Source organism: Micropterus dolomieu, linkage group LG06 (genome assembly GCF_021292245.1).
Source record: "Micropterus dolomieu isolate WLL.071019.BEF.003 ecotype Adirondacks linkage group LG06, ASM2129224v1, whole genome shotgun sequence".
In the NCBI taxonomy this organism is placed as follows: Eukaryota; Metazoa; Chordata; class Actinopteri; order Centrarchiformes; family Centrarchidae; genus Micropterus; species Micropterus dolomieu.
In genome coordinates, this window is record NC_060155.1 from 15,617,419 (window position 1) to 15,637,212 (window position 19,794).

At 40.0% G+C, this 19,794-nt stretch overlaps 1 protein-coding gene across 4 annotated transcripts in view; it reads right to left on the minus strand.

The window, feature by feature from the left end:
• Nucleotides 1-857: 857 nt before the first annotated feature.
• The window catches only part of tnn (tenascin N), a 56,397-nt gene continuing 37,460 nt past the window's right edge, over nucleotides 858-19,794 (minus strand). For 3 of the 4 annotated variants that reach the window (XM_046052114.1, XM_046052112.1, XM_046052113.1), the window contains 11 exons: nucleotides 13,331-13,594; nucleotides 10,985-11,248; nucleotides 10,357-10,620; nucleotides 8,730-8,993; nucleotides 6,401-6,531; nucleotides 5,491-5,629; nucleotides 5,166-5,317; nucleotides 4,690-4,786; nucleotides 4,419-4,583; nucleotides 3,657-3,820; nucleotides 858-2,194 (listed from right to left, as the gene is read on the minus strand). In XM_046052114.1, coding sequence (XP_045908070.1) covers nucleotides 2,045-2,194; nucleotides 3,657-3,820; nucleotides 4,419-4,583; nucleotides 4,690-4,786; nucleotides 5,166-5,317; nucleotides 5,491-5,629; nucleotides 6,401-6,531; nucleotides 8,730-8,993; nucleotides 10,357-10,620; nucleotides 10,985-11,248; nucleotides 13,331-13,594 — 2,054 coding nt within the window. In that variant the 3' untranslated portion in view covers nucleotides 858-2,044. The remainder of the gene's footprint in view (nucleotides 2,195-3,656; nucleotides 3,821-4,418; nucleotides 4,584-4,689; nucleotides 4,787-5,165; nucleotides 5,318-5,490; nucleotides 5,630-6,400; nucleotides 6,532-8,729; nucleotides 8,994-10,356; nucleotides 10,621-10,984; nucleotides 11,249-13,330; nucleotides 13,595-19,794) is intronic. The other variant, XM_046052115.1, reaches the window with a different exon arrangement.

Consider the following 19,794-nt stretch of genomic DNA (forward strand, 5'->3'; position numbering starts at 1 on the left):
CTGGCATGACATTTTTACAACATTCATGAATATGAATTCACAAGCAGGTAGCCATTTTTGGTTGAGAGTGAAATGTTTTGACAACTATTGGATGGATTGCATGAAATTTGGTACTGTTGAAATGAGATTGTGAGACAGGTTCAGGTGTGAAGAAGTTTCAGAGACTGATGAAGACTTAACATAGCATTGTTTATTGAGCCTGGCCAAGGAGACACAGTGCCAGCACACAACATGTGAACACATCAAATGCCAACACCAAATCTGAAGGATAACGTCTTTTGGTCCCTTTTATGTTTCTGTCTTCCCCCTAGTGCCTGTAGGTTTCTCTATTAGGTCATCTTTAGCTGGCCTTAACCTAGAACAACAAATCTATCTGAACTGATGTTTAGACTCCAGTGCTTTGTCATATTGGAATCTATTACTATCCATGAGTTGGACTCTAATCTGTGGAGCCAGTAAGTTCTTGTAAACATTCTTGTAGAACTCAACCTTGCAAGATTCCCAGAGAACACTGATAACTGCTAGCCTGATGCCAGAGCTACTGTCTAACTAATCAGTCTATTGTTGTCTCATGTTGTCTCAAGTACATGTGAGAAATACCTAAAGCTAGAATGTCAGAAAAGACTTATGGGGTCAGCTAAATGACTCTAAGCTAGACCTGTCTTACTTTTCCCTGTTACATCAACAAAGCCCCTTAAGAAATAGGTACAAAATATTCCCCCACACTAACTCCTTTTTTTTTTGGATCTGGTGCCTAATCCAGTCTCTGATCTTATTAATTATGTTCGACCTGTGTTCCTTAAAGGTTGTAGCTATCCTTGGACAAGGAAAATGACAATGTCTTCATTTAACAAAACCTTTATTTATTTATTGTGTGAATGTATTGCATGGATACGAATGAGCAGCCATTTAAGTTTGACAACACAATTACTAAATAAAAAAGAGTCACATACAGGATTTTTCGGACCTTGAACATCGTGATTAAGAAACTGATTGGAGTAAAACCTTTATGGGCCATGAACGCTTCAAAAGAAATTTATTTATGAGGAGCGGAGACAACAAATCAATTCTGGCAGATTAGCAGAAAGGTTGATTGATGTTCTCTGTCCGTGTCACATAAACCGAGAGTAATAAAAGTGAAAAAAAAAAATTTAATTGTGTAATAAACTCAATGCAGTATTAATAACCTTTGTCAGCTTTCCAGATTGAAAACAAGAGTTTGGTCATTACGTTCCTGAGGATGGGGCAAACAAACTTCATTCTTATTGGCATTATGATACGGGCACATCACAGTGATTGATATGCGCTGTCTCTACAGTATGAATGTAAAGCAGGAGCAATATGGTCATTCAAAACAGCCATCTATTGTTTTTCCCTGGATTGTCCTACACGAACTAATGTGATGTGACAGTGTTTGCGGCACACTGGCAGCTTAATGTGACACAGCCAGCCAGCTTCATAATCAATAAACTCAGGGCGCTAACTCGCTAATCGTCCACAACTGACCTTAAAACAAAACACACGGGCCATTATAACAACTTTACATTTATGTTGTTAATATACAAATATAATACAAATAACCTCAGCTGCAGCTCTAAGGCTTAAAAAGAAAAAGTTAAAATTAATGAATTAATAGGAGAAAAAATTGATTTCTTGGTTCCCAACTTTATAATCGAAATTACTACCAGAATCAGTGAAACAGTATTATTTAGAATAACAATTGCTTTATAACTGATAGACTAAATTCGTTTAAGTACAACTTCACTTCAAAACAACTCCAGGGCAGTTTCCTATTCACCGCTTTCCAACAATCACACTGAATTTCTGATGAATGTCATTGTATACAAACAGATAATAATTTACTATTACATATGAGCATTCGTCTTTTTGCCCCACAAGTCTAAATACTGTCAGCGTTAATACTGGTAACTAGATCAGTAGGGAATTCTTGTGTGGTCAAAAGACCAAGACATACATGTCTGTACCCAAATCTAGAATGTTGGCAGGTCAATGGGTTGTTGTGGTATAAGTGGAAGGTGCCCTCTTATTTCTTTTGGAGGTTTGTGGTTCTGTTCTTCTCTCTGGCCATCAACGATCGCCTCTTCCTGCTGGACAAGGCTCCCAGAGGGCGGATCTTCATCTCAGTGAAGTCCAGGGACATCAGGTGGCCCTTCCACGGTTCCCAGTTTACTCCCTGACAGCAGCACAGCAGATTGAGCAAGAGAGGGAGAGAGAGAGAGAGAGAGATTGAAATATAGAAAGAAAGAGAGACCAGAGAAATATGTAGAGTGGTGAAAGAGGAATGAGAGGGGAAATGGGGGAGGCAAAAACGAAAACGGTGAGAGACAGAGAGGAGAGAGATGGAGTCACAGAAGAGGCAGGCGGCATGATAAGACAGGCAGAATGACAAACACTAATAAATACCAGCCTCTGGCTTCATTTCATGCGAGTACAAACTTGTTTAGACTGTTATTGCATTTCGCCGACAAACGTTGCAGGAGACATCTGCAGCGGCAATATTATGGATGAAATCTCTGCAAGAGCAGAGCTCTCCCCTGGCAGTACCTTCAGTATCAGTCTCCCTTAGACATAATAACTGTTGTTGTTACCCTATCAACCTGGTAAAAAAACACTTACAGTTTATAGCTGGTGTGAGAAATGTGTTTTCTTATCACTGCCAATGGATGCGGGCCACTTCAGCTTCACCTCAACAATCCAAAACAAAACAACTACAAGCGAGCTGGAGTGAAGTTGTCTTTGATTGCTGACCAGGAAACAGCCTCTTGGTCAGCTTGCTCTTTTATTTTCATCTTTTTGTAAGTACAGGTATATTCAGAAATAATGATTTTTTGGTGGGGATCACGATGGTTAGTTCTACATCGCAACAGGAGAAGCAGAAAAATGAATAGAAAAGAAAGCAGCAAAACTCTTCCTAACTTTGTAACCAAACCCGAGTGTTGAAACTTTCAATAACTGCTGAATTAACCAAGAACACTCAATGAAAATGTTATTTGCCACAGTGACATTTCAGGCAGAAGGGGATTCAGAAAGACAAACGCAAAGAATATATGACTTTTAGGATGTGCTTGCATTATTATTAGAAAAGATCCCTATTGTTTGTCTACAGTACAGCTTAAGTTAATGAAGCAGATTTAAATGCTAGAACATCACACAGAGTGGGAGAATAAAGTCGTTTACTGGGACGGATGGAGTGAGGCATGCATGATGTTTGACAGCCTACAGCCTTAGCTCAAGGATCCAGAGACTGTTAACTTGTAACCTGGGTCGCTATTAATCTGTCATCACATAATAAAGTCAGTGCCACATGTTGGTGTAAAGGCACACTACAACTGTAAGAGTCAACTTCATTTTCTTGATGTTAAACCTTTCATGTTTGAGAGTATTAATGTCAACAACAGAACAGTACGATTTAATACACTTAGATGCATGTATGCTGACGCAGAATTTTGCACGTTATAAAAATCTATTTATTTGAAAGGAAAATGAACTACACCTCTCTCCACTATCTACTTTTTATAAATGGTATTGTTATTTTTAACCCGACATTGGCAGATTCAGAATAATGACAGGAAAGCACCCTACGGGCAAAAAAACAATGTATGATCCAGTGCAGAGATGCCTCCCTGCTCACTCACCAAACTGTGCCTGTTGTCTCCCCATTTTCCGTTGAGGTTGGCCAGGTGACAGTTTTTGTACCACCAGGCACCACGGTGGGTCAGGGCACAGTTACCCAGTGCGATGTCGTTATCTGAGTCAACAGTAGTCCAGGGTCGGCCTTGGTGGTAGGTCATGGCATCGCCTGGGGATCATCAACCATAATTAATAATAATAATGAGTAGTGTTTAAACATTGAAAAACTCTAAAGAAGAGGCTGTGTAACCTTCTTCTAGTCACAAAATATTCACAGACTGCTGCTCACTCCTTTTTCTTCCACGTGGTCCCTGGCGGATGAAATTTAATAAAATGCCAAAAATAGAGAGATACAGTATATGTTGTTTCAGCACACAGTGGTATGTGTAGACACAGCATCCCACTTGCTGCGTGCCTGTCTGCCTTCAAAGCCCACTAAAACTCCGACATCTTCAGATACCGCCTTCCCTATATAGCTACTGTCTATAACTGGCTGAATATGAGTTTCTGGAACAAATATCCCACCTACTGTTTGTGTGTATTTGCTTTCTCAGCACCCCACAGAATGATGGGTGAGGTGCCTACTGCTTGAAAGCCCTGTATTCCCACCTCTGTCTGTCTCACTGCCATTCTTGCCTGCTCTTCTTATCCTTTTTTTTTGAGTAATGTGCAAGAGAGAAAACGTAAGCTCTGAACGCTGTTCATGTTGTCTTCTCAGTGGAAGTTTATCATATCGCTAGTAGTTTGGAGAAAGATTTTAGGCCCACCTGCTGTCCCACTGTATTTGCCAATAGTGAGTTTGAACTTTTGCTTGACCGGTGCAATCTTAAAGTTGTCATATACAGCATAGGCTCTCTCTGAGCCCACACCCAAGTCAAACCTCAGCTCAGTAGGAGCAGGAGTGTTGGTGAGCTCATATATCTTATCCAGACCTGAGGGAACAGACAGAGAATGTGAAAGCAAGAAGAAATACTCCATTACTGCTCATAAGCATGCTTCAATGGCTGCAGAAAACAGACAGAACATTGGAGTGCTCACCAATCCAGAACTCGTCTGTCATGTTGCCAAAACCTGCTATGTACTGCTTCCAGCGTTTCATAAAGTCCAGCTTGCCAGTAGTACGTCGCTGGAGCACCTGAAGGCAGCGAGCACAGGACTTTCAGTGACAGCTGTTACACAAATGTTTCAAACAATTTGTTTGTTACCATGTCTACCACTAAAATTTTGGTATCATTGTACCTGTCAACTACTATCAATAAAGGGGAACTCCAGCAAAGGAGTACTGCATTTTCATAAAGTTGAGCTCCAATAACACTGGATCCTACATTATCAGGATAATATTTCAGACTTTGAAAGACCACTAAAGATATTATACATCGTGACGAGTTTACTGGTACAAATTCTGTCCACATAAAACAAACATGACTGTAACTGATAATGATAAAAAACAAAAACAGTATTATTAATATTCTGAAACTGTATTTTGGTCTGTGCAGTTTATCAATAATTTGTACCAGCCAGCCGCCTCCATCAGTGTCCATGTCGCAATAAACCTCAATTGGTGTGGAGCGGTCATTGTTTATATAGATGGTGTAGATACCGCTCCTCTTATTGCCATTCTTCATGATCTGAACGCAGTCCATGGGGAATGGGTACACGAGACCAACTAGGGGAGAGGATGTGATGACATTATTAATGTTTACTTAATACTACTAATAATAACGGTACAGAACATGCAACATGACAGAATCTGATAAATGTCAGACAACTGACATAATAATGCGATAAAAAGGAACTAGGATTATACATGTAATCTTTGGAAGACAGCAGTGTACAGACCTGTTTTGAAGATGGTCTCTTCCACATTGCTCCGCTTGTTGCCCCTATAGGCAATGATGGTGACAATGTATCGCTTCCCCATCTCCAAACTGGATACGGTAAAACTGCTCTCTCTAGCTGCAAGCTGCTTTTCAACCGTCTGACCACAATAAACAACAACTGCAGTTAATCTTACTGAACACTCAGTAAATTATATTATGTAGTTGTCCAACATAATGCATGGTATGTAATGTTGCCTTTGATCAAATTCACTGTTTGAGTGATGCAACTGTCTTGAACTTCAATTAGAGACATACATTTAAATGGGCTACTCAATTCTAAGAAAAGCTTTAAAAAGTATCATGGGAAAGTTCAATCACTTCAACCATTAAATGACTTCCGGTAGTTTCATTTTACTTTTGACCACAAGAGGGCAGCGTTCCACAGAGCTAAAATTGAACATGCTGCTTTACTGCAGCCTCAGGTTATTTCAAATTGTGAAGAAACGGTTTTCCAAGTAGTATTTGCATACTTGCAAAGACCAAAACAGGACTTAAAGTCCAGCATTGTGTAGTTCAATATTCCAATTTTGCGACAGGATGCTCAAAGTAACTGCAGCACTAGTTTTATACAATGGCGAATAACAGGTTTTTGCTTCCTCCTACACAGTCATACTCAGTTTTGCATATGAAGTTGTGTTTTTGCAGTAATGTAGCAGTGGTATAAAAAAATAAATGCAAATATACATAGTTTAATACCTAATTTCTGGCATTATGATTCTGCATTGAAGGAAAGCTGGATAAAAGTCAGTGCACATACAACGATTCAGTGTGAACAGTATGTTAAGTCTAAATAAGTACAACCAAAACTTAAGTTAACCTTTTTATCTGTTTGGGTGACAAAGTATGCGTCAAACCTTATAGCTAAATACCTCCATGTGGCCATCCTCATCTCTGTAGGTGAGGATGTACCCCTCAATGTCAGCGAAAGGAGGAATCCAAGTCAAAACAGCAGAGTCCAGCGTCACATCTGCTGCCTTCAGGTCCTTAGGGGCATCAATGTCTGCGGGTTAGAGTGTAAAGTATTAGAGTATTAATCAGAGAGGATTACAGCATATGAACATGGTGTCTACTGTATGTCCATTAATGCATCAAACCGACTCAGGTCTGGACTGAGTGAGCAGAGGATTTTGGTGCTGCTTTTACTTACGTTTGTTCACTAAAACTGGGGAATAATCAATTGTGAGTGACTCCAAAGAAAAAAAGAGTCTCTTAAATTAAATAGTTGTTTTTGTAAAATCATCATTTTATGCTAATAGTCGTATTTAATCGTATTATTAACACATAACTTTGCAGTGCAGTATTCATCGCCCTTTGTTCCCTTACCTACCTCAACGATAAGTGCAACATTAATGTATGTGACGTTGTTGCTTTTCAGCCTCTCTGCAACACCAGAGATGACTACCATCCACCTGCAGAGTTACAATCTGCCTCTGCAGATAAACTGGCAGTTATTCCTCTGCCTTATTTAAATGCTTTGGCGGTTTGACCTGAAATAGACGCTGAAATAATTTGTCCGACATGAAGACGCCTGCTGTAACAGTGGGGGCCTTGACGTCCCGTAGCTCAAGAAATTAGAGGAAGTTTATGTCAGCATGACGAACAATATCAGCCCACACAATTATTATTTATAAGTCAAGAGTCATACTTTCAGTTCTCTTCTGGTAAAAACACTGTCTTCAATTTATATTCAACCAATTGCCAGTTTTATTGTAGCTGAAAAAATTAAACTGCTTTACTGGTAATTAAATTGTTACTGTAAAAAATTGTGTGAATAGTGACAAATTTAGTAGAACCACTGGTATCAATAGTCTGTAAAACGCAGTGATGTTGGTTGGAGACAATTTTAACTGACACGTTAATGGTGCTTGTTACTTAGTCCAATAAAGTCACAATTGTAGTAACACATGCTTTTATGTGTCCCAGATGTTATCTTTTGACACAATGGCTTTCCTATCAGAACCCAACGCTGTGTTGATTTTGCAGCCCCTGATGGTTCCTAATGAGTTATGGCCAGACAAGTTTATAATCCAAAACTCTGCCATTTGCTGCCTAATTGAAAAAGATCCAGCTTTCACTTAGAGCTCCCAGGTGATTTTACAGTTCATCTGGCTCACACAAAGATACCCCTGTTGTAACTCATTCACCATGTGCTGCCTCTGCTATTTTTACCCCACACTAAGTTGCAAGACATACTCGGTGACCTGGCCTGGCCTATGGGAACCATTTCCTGCCAGAGCAGGAGTTTTGGTGCTTCCTGACAGTTGAGATGTTTAGAGAAAACAAGTTCTGACTAAATCAAAGGTCATATGGTCTAAGAATTGATGGATCGCTTTTTTGTGTGTACATAAAATCAAAAGCATCATTATTATTAGATTAACAAATTAAGCCACACCAAGTTCACTTGGTTTGCAGGTGTCTAAAAAATATAGTAGATGATTAACATTGACTGAATTACTGTTTTTGAGACTATCAGCAGTTTTAAGGGTTATACTGATGTATTAAAAAGTTACTGCTCACACATGATGCAAGTACCTCTGTACTAACGAAACAACCCAGATGTATTCCCTGACCTCTGATACTTAAACCTGACCCCTGTGAATACAAGTGTTTCCAGTATTGTCAGATTAAACATTTACATTAAAGAAGTAAAATACATCTACGGGTGCAGGGATCCACAACTAACTTCAATGCTGTTTTTCATCATAAAATAAAGTAAAATAAAATAATTTCTTATCAAGTCTATAGGAATGAAATTACTGTAGTTTGTGTCCTCTTCATCTGAAAGGTGACTTTCTTGCTTCTGTACACAATACTGCTCCAAGATCCTGCCTATTAGTGCTTCTGTAGAACCAATATTCCCTAAAACGAGGGCCATATGTGGCAGACCCTAATTGACTGCAAATCAGCATTATCAGACAGACAGTAATAGAGCAGTAATCTGTTTGAGTTTGTGTATGCAAAAATAACTGGAACTTTTCGTGCTTTGTGCTAAGATCACAGCATTTTTTAAACAGTGCTATAGCAGTAGTGCTTATGGCTGTTGCACAGAGTGTTCCTCCTCCAATTTCCAGCCCTGCTTATACAGCGGGTGTTTTGCATTAACACACTCATTCTCATAGTTGGCTTATATAAAAATCTGATTATTGCCTCCCCTTATTATTACCAAAAAAAAAACCTGCCTGTTCATAGCATATTAACCTGTCTCAGCTTTTGTTGAAATCTTCCTGCTGGCTTTCCTCCCCTTGATGGCCCAGATGTAGGCAGTGTAGAAGACCCCAGGCCTCAGGCCAGTCAGCCTGTAAGAGGTGCTGTCAGACCCGACTGGGATTTCCTCACTAGAGCCCTCGGAGGAGCTGTAGGTAAGGACGTAGCTATCAATGTCTGCCAGGACTGGATCCCATGACACGCTGAAGCTGGACTCTGTTTCATCTCGGGCTAAGAGGTTAGCAGGAGCATCCAGTTCTAGAGGAAGATGTTAGTGGAAGTGGTTAATACACTACTGATGCAAACTACATTATGTATTGTTTCATTTCTCATCCACGGTGAACAGACATGCATCTGCTAAAATATTAGTAATATCATGGTAATTACAAGGAGAATGTCTACTTTCATATATTGCATCTAGATGCCCTCTATATATATGAGATAAGATATATGTTTAAATCTTCCCATTAGCTTTGTGCCTCCTCACAGCCCAAATGTAAATGAAAAGGACACAAGGACTCAGTAAGCTTGTAAAAGACAGCATGGGGTCCAAAAGGTGTCTGTATACTTGAGCTCTCATCAGAACTGTAGGTAAACATGTATCCACTGAGTTTTGACTGCCCACTGACTCCCGAAACACTGGTGATGGGCCAAGAGATTATATTGAGAACCCAGTTTTGAATATGGAGTCAAGGGTTAGAGCCCATTCCTGGAGCCAGGCTTGCGGTGAACCTAGCTCATAGAAGTTGGGCGGGGTGCATTACCTGTTAGAAGAGCAAAGAGTGCTTGTCACCCCAAGATCATTGTGGTGGACAGGAGGAGTGAAAAAGGCTGTCAGACTGAGGCTGTCAGACCGAGGCTTCCACAGTCCTCTTCTGGTAAAATGTGTCTTGTCTTATTAAGATAAATAGGCAGCTGCTCCAAGCAGGGATCCAGGTAAATTGGGATTTTACAAACGAGATAGAGTGTAGGAGAAAGATGAAACATTAGGGGAATTGGATGTAGCAATGAAAACATATCAGATCCTGCTAATGAAGAGAGAGCTGAGCCAAAGCTCTGAATTCCCCAAGTCAATCTTCAACTCGTCCTCCATCTCTGGTCACAAACATTGGGTAGCACAGTACATGCAACTGAAATGATCATATTGTTGGCTCCAAGAGGCTAACTGACATGAGGTTCCCCAACATGTTGGCTGGCCTCTGTCTGCATGACAGAGAGAAGTGTCTGAGAGGAACAATGAATGCAGTGGCTTCTCTTCCACAGTAGCAGGTAGAGTTGTTTTGGTCACTTGAAAGTATGGGCCTTGGCCCTGAGTGCATCCTTATGCTCACCACATGGCTGACTGAGGGGAGACTGCAGGACACGCTGGAGATGGAGTAAGTTGTTGGGAAAAAGGATGTCCGGGCTGCTTTGCTAGCCGTGACCCGCATAAGAAGTTGGCAAGTAGATAGATTGGAAAACAAGCTGATTCTGAATAGTCTACCATGTGAGAAACACATTTTCTTTTGGGGTTTACAATGGAGAAGTCTTGTCAAAACACAATGTATTAAACATAAACACAAAAGAGGTGAGTATTTCAACAGCTTTAACTGGGTTCAACAGAAAATGGTAGATTTGAGACCTGTCTCAGCTTGTGTCGAGATCTTCTTGCTGGCTTTGTTTCCTTTGATGGCCCAGATGTAGACAGTGTAGAAGACGCCAGGCCTTAAACTAGTCAGCATGTAAGAGGTGCTGTCAGGCCCCACTGGAATCTCGCCACTAGAGCCCTCTGAAGAACTGTAGGTTAAGATGTAGCCATCTATTTCGGACTGGGCTGGATCCCATGACACGCTGAAGCTGGACTCTGTTTCATCTCGAGCTGAGAGGTTAGCAGGAGCATCCAGTTCTAGAGGGACATGTTAGTAGAGGATATTAATACATTACTGGTGCAAACTACAAATGAGCTGTACCAGCTCTTTTTTTCACCTTTGGCCAAGAGCTTAGTAGGAGCATTAGTAGGAGAGTTGTGTTTTAGAAATAGACTGATTGGTCTATTGGTCTATTAATGGTTTAAAGTTACATCTAAAACAGTTGTTGGTAAGGTAACCATCTAGAAAAATAAAAAGGTTGTGAAACTTACTTGTCTTTGAAGTTGTCTTATCAAAATGTTTTAAGGTGCCTAAACCCTACCAGTGCATGTAGATTAGCATTTCACCCTAAATTTGGCATTAGCTGGTAAGAGCTTTGGAAGAAAGTCTTAGATGTGTGACCTGTCTCAGCTTGTGTTGAGATCTTCCTGCTGACTTTGCCCCCCTTGATGGCCCAGATGTACACCGTGTAGAGGACACCTGGCCTCAGGCTGGACAGCATGTATGAAGAACTGTCAGACCCAATTGGGATTTCTTCACTTGAACCCTCAGAGGAGCTGTAAGTTAGGACGTAGCCATCAATTTCTGCCTGGGTGTGATCCCAGGACACCCTGAAGCTGGACTCTGTTTCATCTTGGGCCAAGACGTTAGCAGGAGCGTCCAGCTCTGTATGGGGAGTTATGGTTAGTACGGACTACTAATCGGGTATCACTGCATCCAGTGCAAACCTAACAAGAACTACACATAGCTGATCCAAATCAGTATAATGTAGTTTGGAGGGGTTTTTTTGGGGTCCTTTAACCAGAAGTAGTCATTTTCTCATCAAGAAGATGAACACTTTTTAGAAACAATCATTAACGGTTATTTAACAAATGTTTAAATTATGTGACATTTTATTCTGTTGAGGTTTTGAATCCAAGTTTGACGTCATATCACACGTTAGTCATGTATGCAGGCTACTAAGAGTATACTATAAGTTATGTTAATTAAAGAACATGCAAACTACTATTGCAAACAACAGATGGTGACAGAACACTGTTTGTTCTTGTTAAGAAAAATCTGAACCACTGATGTGATACAGTTTCACTGGTTTGGCTTCAAGATGAATCGCATAATGTATCTTGCCTCTTTGCTGTTCTATATCACTCTGAATGTTTGCATTCATTGCAGGTAAGAAAGAGCCCACTTAAAAAAAGCACAGCCCTTTGATTTTATCACGGATTGTGTACACCATATGCATAAATTAAATAATCTCACACATCTGTGAAATTATTAGCTCCTTCTCATTTGTCATGACAAAATAATAATTTAATAATATCACTCATGTTATAGTTAATTCAACAGCAACCAGCAGTTAACATCACCAGCTCGCAAAGTAAGTTTCAAGCTACTTCAGATATTTGCATAAATGTGCTCTCCCACTGGTTGCTGCATGAGTGAGGTTACTGGAGATAACATTTCTGCTTCCCTCATCAAAAGGCACCAGTACAACTCTGAAAATGGAACCTGAATAAAAATTGAAATGTGTATAAAAATAGAAAAAAATGGAAAGACAGGTATATTAAGCAAACAAATCAACTCATGTTTTACCCATTTGGCTAAAAGTAATGGAAGCCCTTAGCGGCACAAAGTAAAGGCATTCCTGCTTTTAGACGCACACACACACACACACACACACACACACAAACACACACATCACAACATACCAGACACCTGCAGAAGCGCAATTCCAATAAATTCTTAAAATATTGTGATGATCAATTATTAATTACAGTAACTGTGGATTTATATTTGCTGCTCATACTGAATTCCTAACCATATCAGATATCATTACCACTGTGCTGCTGAGTATGCCCCAACAGTTTTGGTCCCCGTGTTAAACTGAATTATTAAAGCAATTTGGATATATGCCAGTCAGAACTCAAAAGTGTTCTTCTGCTGCCTTTCTTCAGTAATATAAATTAATGCAGACAGCGACAGCTGCTAAAGTTCACAATAGCAAAAATTAAGAGACAGGAGAACACAAGAGAAACAAAATAGCTGGCTTTGTTGACTAGGTAAAATTGGCTCTTCTTAAACGTCTTTCAGATATTCATCCCCAGGCTAAACTCAACCGCCTTTAAATGTGGAGTCCAGCGTAATTATGTTAAATAGCCTTTTTTGGTGAGAGTTCAAATTTCAAGCTAACTGCCAAGTGCAGTTCGTTTGCTAAGTGTAAAATGTCTACTGTGATGCTTCTTGCTTCCTGTCACCAAGTAAAATTGTGCATAAAACTGACACAGAGAAGATCAAAAGGAAATGATTGGTGTGTACATAAGGGCTATTTGAGGTAAGAGCGTCTTACACAAAGGACCTAAAGAAAAAGAGACACTTATAACATATTAACATATAACATATTTCCCTCAGGCTGCTAAGAAATACAGAAAAGAATCTGTGTAGGAACACTTGAGATATCTGAGAATAAAAGGTCATTGTGAGGTCACTGAAAAAGTGTACAGAGGATAAAAATATTTGTTCTTACATTGCACATCTTAAACTGTGTTCAAACTAAAATATTAGTAGTTTATCACTTATGTCTTACCTTTGTGGAATTCTTTGTTGACTTCATATCATACACCAGACCCTTTAAACATATTTGTCTGGCATTTATATAAATGTCATCTGTGAAGTCTTTAATTGTGGAAACGCATAAAAGATCAAATCCATCGATTACTCCTTCAATGAACAAGTGTCCCATTCAAAGTTTACCTGTTTCAGCTTCTGTTGAACTCTTCCTGCTGACTTTGTCTCCCTTGAAGGCCCAGATGTAGACAGTGTGGAGAACTCCAGGCCTCAAGCCAATCAGCCTGTATGAGGTGCTGTCACGGCCTACAGGGATCTCTGCACTGGAGGCCTCACCAGAGGTGTAGGTCAACATGTAGCCTTCTATTTCTGCCTGGACTCGATCCCATGAAACTGTTGCAGTGTCTTCGGTTACTTCAGTTGTGACCAGGTTAGTAGGAGCATCGATGTCTAAAGAAGGTGAAAAAGCATGTGTGTATACATGAAAAACATGCAGACAAATAAAAAAGGAGGAGTTCGTCTTCACTGATGCTTCCAGTCCATCCACTTTGGCTGTAGAAACTCGGTTGAGCAAATGCACCCAAGGTACAAAAACCAGGAGACATCTACCTGAGATATAGGATATACTGTACATAAACAACACAATCATGAAAAAAGAAGAAAACCCCCAAAACAAAACAAAAACAAACAAACAAATATACATGGAACACAGGGACAATTGGGCAGTAAATGGAAAAAGCCTAGCAACAGTAGTAGTACTAGCAGTTACAGCAGGAGCATGCAGCATAAGATGTGTGGAAAGAACAATTTATTTTTAAACCATGTCAAAAAGACTAGCAGGTACAAAAAGTTTTGGAATCCGTGCAGGACAATCAGCTGTGGTGGCTGCAATATTGGCTCAATTGCGTCTGTCAAAATTAAAGTCCACAAACGTGCTTCTTTTTGATACTTACAGGCTCAGACTGTTATACAAGGTGTCTAACAACATTACGGAAAGCATCCCTAGGAGTGCCTCCTGGTGACACGCTTTGTTTTTAACAAGAAACAACTCAATGGGGGGATGATCGACCTCATATTTTAAAAACAAATATTGACTGTTATTGAAGTATGTATATGTGGCACACAGAACTTTTCCAAAATAAATATACGTAAGCTTGTTATCCATATTTTGTTTTGTATGGACACTGAAGATGACAGAGGAACCAAAGGAAAGTGTGTACTCAAGAGAAGAGCTCTGTGAAACTCTTCAAAAGAACATTGCTAGCACATAACCCAACCTCATGGTCTGTTCACTGAGCTCCACAGGGTGAGCTGCAGTGGGAAGAGGACACAGGAGCACAGCAGAACACAGAGCTCTCTGTTTGAAAAGTCAGCGGGCTTGAGGAATCACAGGGGATATACGGCAGACGCAGGAGGAGCAGTTGGTGGTGCATGTGTGAGTGGATGGGTGTTAGTCTCTGTCAAGGAACTCATGATGAAAGAGAAGAGAGAGGGCAACAAAGAGAGGGAGGGAGACAAAAAATAAGAGTCACAGAGGCATAGTAAGGGAGACACAAAGGAAGGGAAGGGAAATGTAAAAGCAATCATCATTTAGGATTATCCCTCTGGGGCAGTGGCTGAGTCGAGGTCAGTCTTGTGTCAGTGAGCAGTCTGCCATCATGAAAACTGATTGAAGATGCATCCAGGAGTATAAAGGAGCTTTGCAAATGTCTAACTCTATATCCCCTCTTTTTCTATCCTCTCTTGTTGTCACTTTTCCGTCCTTGTGGCTGCACCGCTTGACAGTCTGTCATGAGCTAAACCACAGAAAGAATTTATAATAGCTCTATTTTATTACTTTTGAGTGTTTTCTCCAAGGCCTAAAAATTAGATTCATTCAGTAGTCTAAGTACCTTAAGTGAGTGCTACTGAGGGAGCCCAGAAAGTGCATATCCGCTCATCGTGTTGAAAATCACATTGTGTACATTCAAAATGACACAGCATGTAGTAGGTATCCCTCTAAATGTTTGGTCCAGTTTCTTTAAATACTATCCTGGAGACTATAAAGAGACATTAAAGTAACATTATGGAAGATTTGGGTTTTTTGTGTGATTTTTTAGCCCTACTGTTATTGTAATGTTATTGTATTTGTTAGTGTAATTCACCGCTGTCTTAAGGACATCTGTACACGTGCATTTGTTATGATTACATTACTTATGATCAAAAAAAGGTCCACAACTTTGCTAACACACCAACAAGTGCAAAAGCTAATAAGTTATTAACTCCCTAGTCTTTTTATTTCACAAAGCTCTTGCCAAAGCCTGGGAGCCTCTTGCTTGATTACTCCCTTTTTCTCTTCTTAGTTTCCTCAGTCTCTTCACCTCTGCTGTTAGCTACATTTATAGAGGCTGCTGCCCGGTTATGTTGCCTGCTCGCCCGGCTGCGGCACCGCTCTCCACCAGCAGCAGCATAATGTTGCTTGCAACTTGGGTGGCAAGCTAACCAACAAGGCCAGACGGCAACAAATGTAAAAGCACATTAACATTACTGATATATACGTGTGTTATCTAGCAAGTCAGAGACATCAACTCAAGATTTATAGCTAGTGGCTAAACCTCTGTCTGTGAAACCTCTGGCTCAAGTTGACAACTTTGCTAACACAGCCAAACATCAAGCAAGTGCAACACCACAAGTCGCAGTAAGCCAGCTAATAAGTTATTACTTACTAGGCCAACAGAAAGAAGGCCAGCTCGGCATCTGTCCTGCATCATTTCAGCTCTTTTAACTCACACCAATGAGTAAAAGCCTGATATTAACTTATGTCTGGTCTCTTGCTCCGTCACTCTCCCTTTCTCTCTTCGCCAACATCTTCTTCGGTCTCTTTGCAACCTCTGCCATGATATTGATACTGAGAATACCCAGCTAGCTTCTTCCAAAGAACTTACATTGTACATTATATACTTTTTGCTTCTTCTCATAGCTTGCTTGTTGAAGAGTTTTGTTGGTGTGATATGGTGCTATAAAGCATTTTGCTCTTCTCGCAATAGATCCTCCCTGAGATTTCAATGTTACACAGCACTTTACCAGGCTCCTCGGCCCAGAGTGGCAATGACAGAGACGCCATTCATCCTATTACAATTCAGTGTACCATGATAATAAAAGCTGTTTTTTTTATCAAATTACAATTACTGATTAACATTGCTTTAACTTAATACAAAAAATTCATAAAAAAATCATAAGCAGTTTGTACCAAATCATCGTGTTTGTGACAGATGTATTATGTTGGTCTGTTCATAGACGTGGTACTCTTAACATTTGTTATATCGCAGAACGTTCCCACAGACTTTCATTGTTTCACACCAGAACTGTGTGAGTATGATCAGGCCATGGGGCAGATTGTGTTTGCATCTTGTAGTTTGGCAGCCACAGGGACATGGTTGTCACACATACTAGTAATTGAATTTCAGTGGCACTAGCAGTGGCTTTGAAATTGTTTTAAAAAAGTGCACATTGACATGTCTAGATAGTTTTAAGAGAAAATGTCTAATCACCATACAGTATAGCCTGCAACATCTGAAGTTGTATTGTTTTCTATCCAGAAATAGTGCTCTCTGTCTGTTTGTCCCCAGTGAAGACAACGCTGGACGAAAACAGGCCTGAAAACAGCAGAAAAGGTAAACCTCTTGAGAGCAGCCATTTATAAATCGTAACCTTTTAATAACAACACTCCTTTGCTAGAGTCAGTCTGAAGAGGATGAAACTTGCTTTTTCTAAAATCATATATTATGCTACATAAGCCAACTTGATATTTGCTACAGATGTCCTCTCAATTCACTTAAAGGAAATTAAATGAATGGGTTTTGAATTGACTTAAAACAATCAGACAGCCCAAATGAACTAGGAAAGTTAAAAGCATTTGACAGTTTGAAGGAAAGTCTGCAATTGCTTTTTACCCCTTACACCAAATGTCCTACTGCTGCAGTTCCTTTTGCTCTTATAGGCTGCCTTGGCTGTATGATGTATTCTATGTTATTAGATCTTTTTTTCCAAGCACTTCTAATTTCTGAGGGCGCCTTGCATTTGCTCTGAACTTACAGTGTATGATGGATCGAGTTTCTCCAGACGCTCTACCCCACTAGCTGCGTAGTGACAGTGGCTACCGGGCTAGAGAACATGAGCTGTGGCTTGGAAAACAGCTTATCCATTATGGGTGGCATGTTCAGCAGAGACATGGACCACAAGGCACACAGTAATAGGCAGTCTTTCATCATTTACAGCCTCACAGCTTCATAGCCTCACTGTACAGTGGAAGCCATGTCTGCTGATGGCGCTGAGGTAAAATATGTGTGCCAATAGGTGCCATTGTTTTAGAGACTACAGTATGTCAGGTGGGACACGTTTTGTTGCAGGTCCCCTGACTACCAGAGGGTTTTTTTGTCCAACGATCTATTTGTACCATAAGCAGCTCATGATTCTTTGTTACAGAAATAAGTTGTCTATTTGCCACATCTAGAAGTAGAAGTAACATACAACATGGATTATATCTATTGCTCCTTTTGCCATCATAAATGATCCTCTCATTATCCATCCACTGCACTAGCAGGCATGCGCATTTCAGTTTTGATAAACGCACCATTAGACCTACAGTGTTCTTTTTGTATTTTTTTTAATGAAGCCTGTACTAATGCTGTTAAATCACCAGTAAGTACCAATATATTATTACCCTTTAAAATAATATAAATCAGTTTACATCACATTTCTAATTGTATGTGAATATCATCTAATTGTGTACATGTTATGTCTGAATCACATGAAGAAGCGGTGGTGGAGACCTGGGTTCGATTACCACTGTGAGACATCCACCATTGTGTCCCTGAGCAAGACACTTAACCCCTAGTTGCTCCAGAGGTGTGCGACCTCTGACATAACAATTATAAGTCGCTTTGGATAAAAGCGTCAGCTAAATGAATAAATGTAAATGTAAGTGTGGCCTCGGTACAGCCACACACCAATTGTAAACAGTTACTGAAAAAACACACTTTTGAGGATATGGTGCTGTGTACGGTGCTGTATATATCCATAAGGGCACAAATGACAGGTCCTCCTCCAAATGCCACAACAAGTGGAAGGCACAAACAGTAACTTTACTGTACCGTAACCACACGAACAGGCCAACAGAGCTGTTTCTTACCACCCCAACAGAATGAACAGACAAGGAGGGGTTAGAGTTAGAAAATGTCCCTTCTCACATTTTCACGTCATTTTTCTGGCATCTACTGTACAGAGCTGGCTCAGAAAGCGCTGATGGACAGCGTCTGAGCAGACAGAGTACTCCCACTGGAGAACATGAGGTGCTATAGCGTGTCCAGATAACATAAAGACTAAACATTCAAGTCCTCTACCAAAGCCAAACCCATCTGCTTTTGGTTATACGGGGCTAGGTGGTGACTTTATTGAAACTGAATCAGCAGCAGCAGCCGTGGTATGTTGTGTTTATATGCCTTATAATCTTTTGGCAGGTTAGTGACTATGTAATGTCTGCTCCAAGTACAGATCCCTTTGGTTCTGGTGTTTCCTAAATGTTAGCTGTCATTGTACTGATGACAGTTAAAGGACGCCATACAGCCACCCACCGAATCTCACACACACACACACACACACACACACATATACATATATATAGACTGCACAAATTCTGCAAGACCAGCATAATTCCAACACACTACAGGCTGAAAAAGGAACCACAGTGGATGCATCATACATATTAAATATAGCGCAATTCAAGAACTAGACATACTGTAGTCTTCACATTTAACAAGTTACAAGGCCATAATGAATACTAACACCATGTTCCACCACCATTCAAAGTGTTGCTATCAATAAAAACAAATCAAAATCAAATTCATCTTGAAGAAACAACATAAATAAATACCCACAATGGTTCATGGTTTCAATGGTTCATTTATTTATGTGTCTATTTAATTTATTTTATTTTATTGGTGGTCAGGAAAGTCAGGAAAAATAAATATGATACAAAACATACGAACGGTGAACTTTGAAAGAATTTGAGAAAGAGAAACATGAGAACAAGTGGAAGACAGATGGTAAAAACGATTTGAAAATACAGAAATGTCTTTTTACAGTGGATCTTCTATAATGGAAGGAGTCAGCGATATCCTCTATGAAGTTTCATAACATGTCATCGAAATTGCCTCTTTGTGACTCATTTCTTTAATATCCTGCATTATTCTTTATCAAGATTTTCCTATAAATATTTTTATTTCTAATTCTTCCTTATTGTCCCTATGCTGTTATTTCCAGCTGTAATCATAGCACTTACTTTTCGTTATTGCTGTTGCTCTGTTTTTTGCGTGTTTCCTCCTTATGTTCCTTTTATCTCTCACTGTACATAACCATGCACCAATGCAAACAGCATGTTCTGTGAGATAATAGGTGAGTATGCTCTCTGTTTTGCCATGCCAGTCTTCATGAAACCAGCACATCCCTGCTGGCAAATAGAGCTGAAGACTATCCCCCTCAATCACCCCTAAGCCTTTTTCGTGAAACACCTGAAATGAAGGATTGTAGCTACTGGAGTAGAGACAAGCCACTGTCTGTCTGGTGTAGATTAGCACATTCACACCAACACCAACACACACACACACACACAC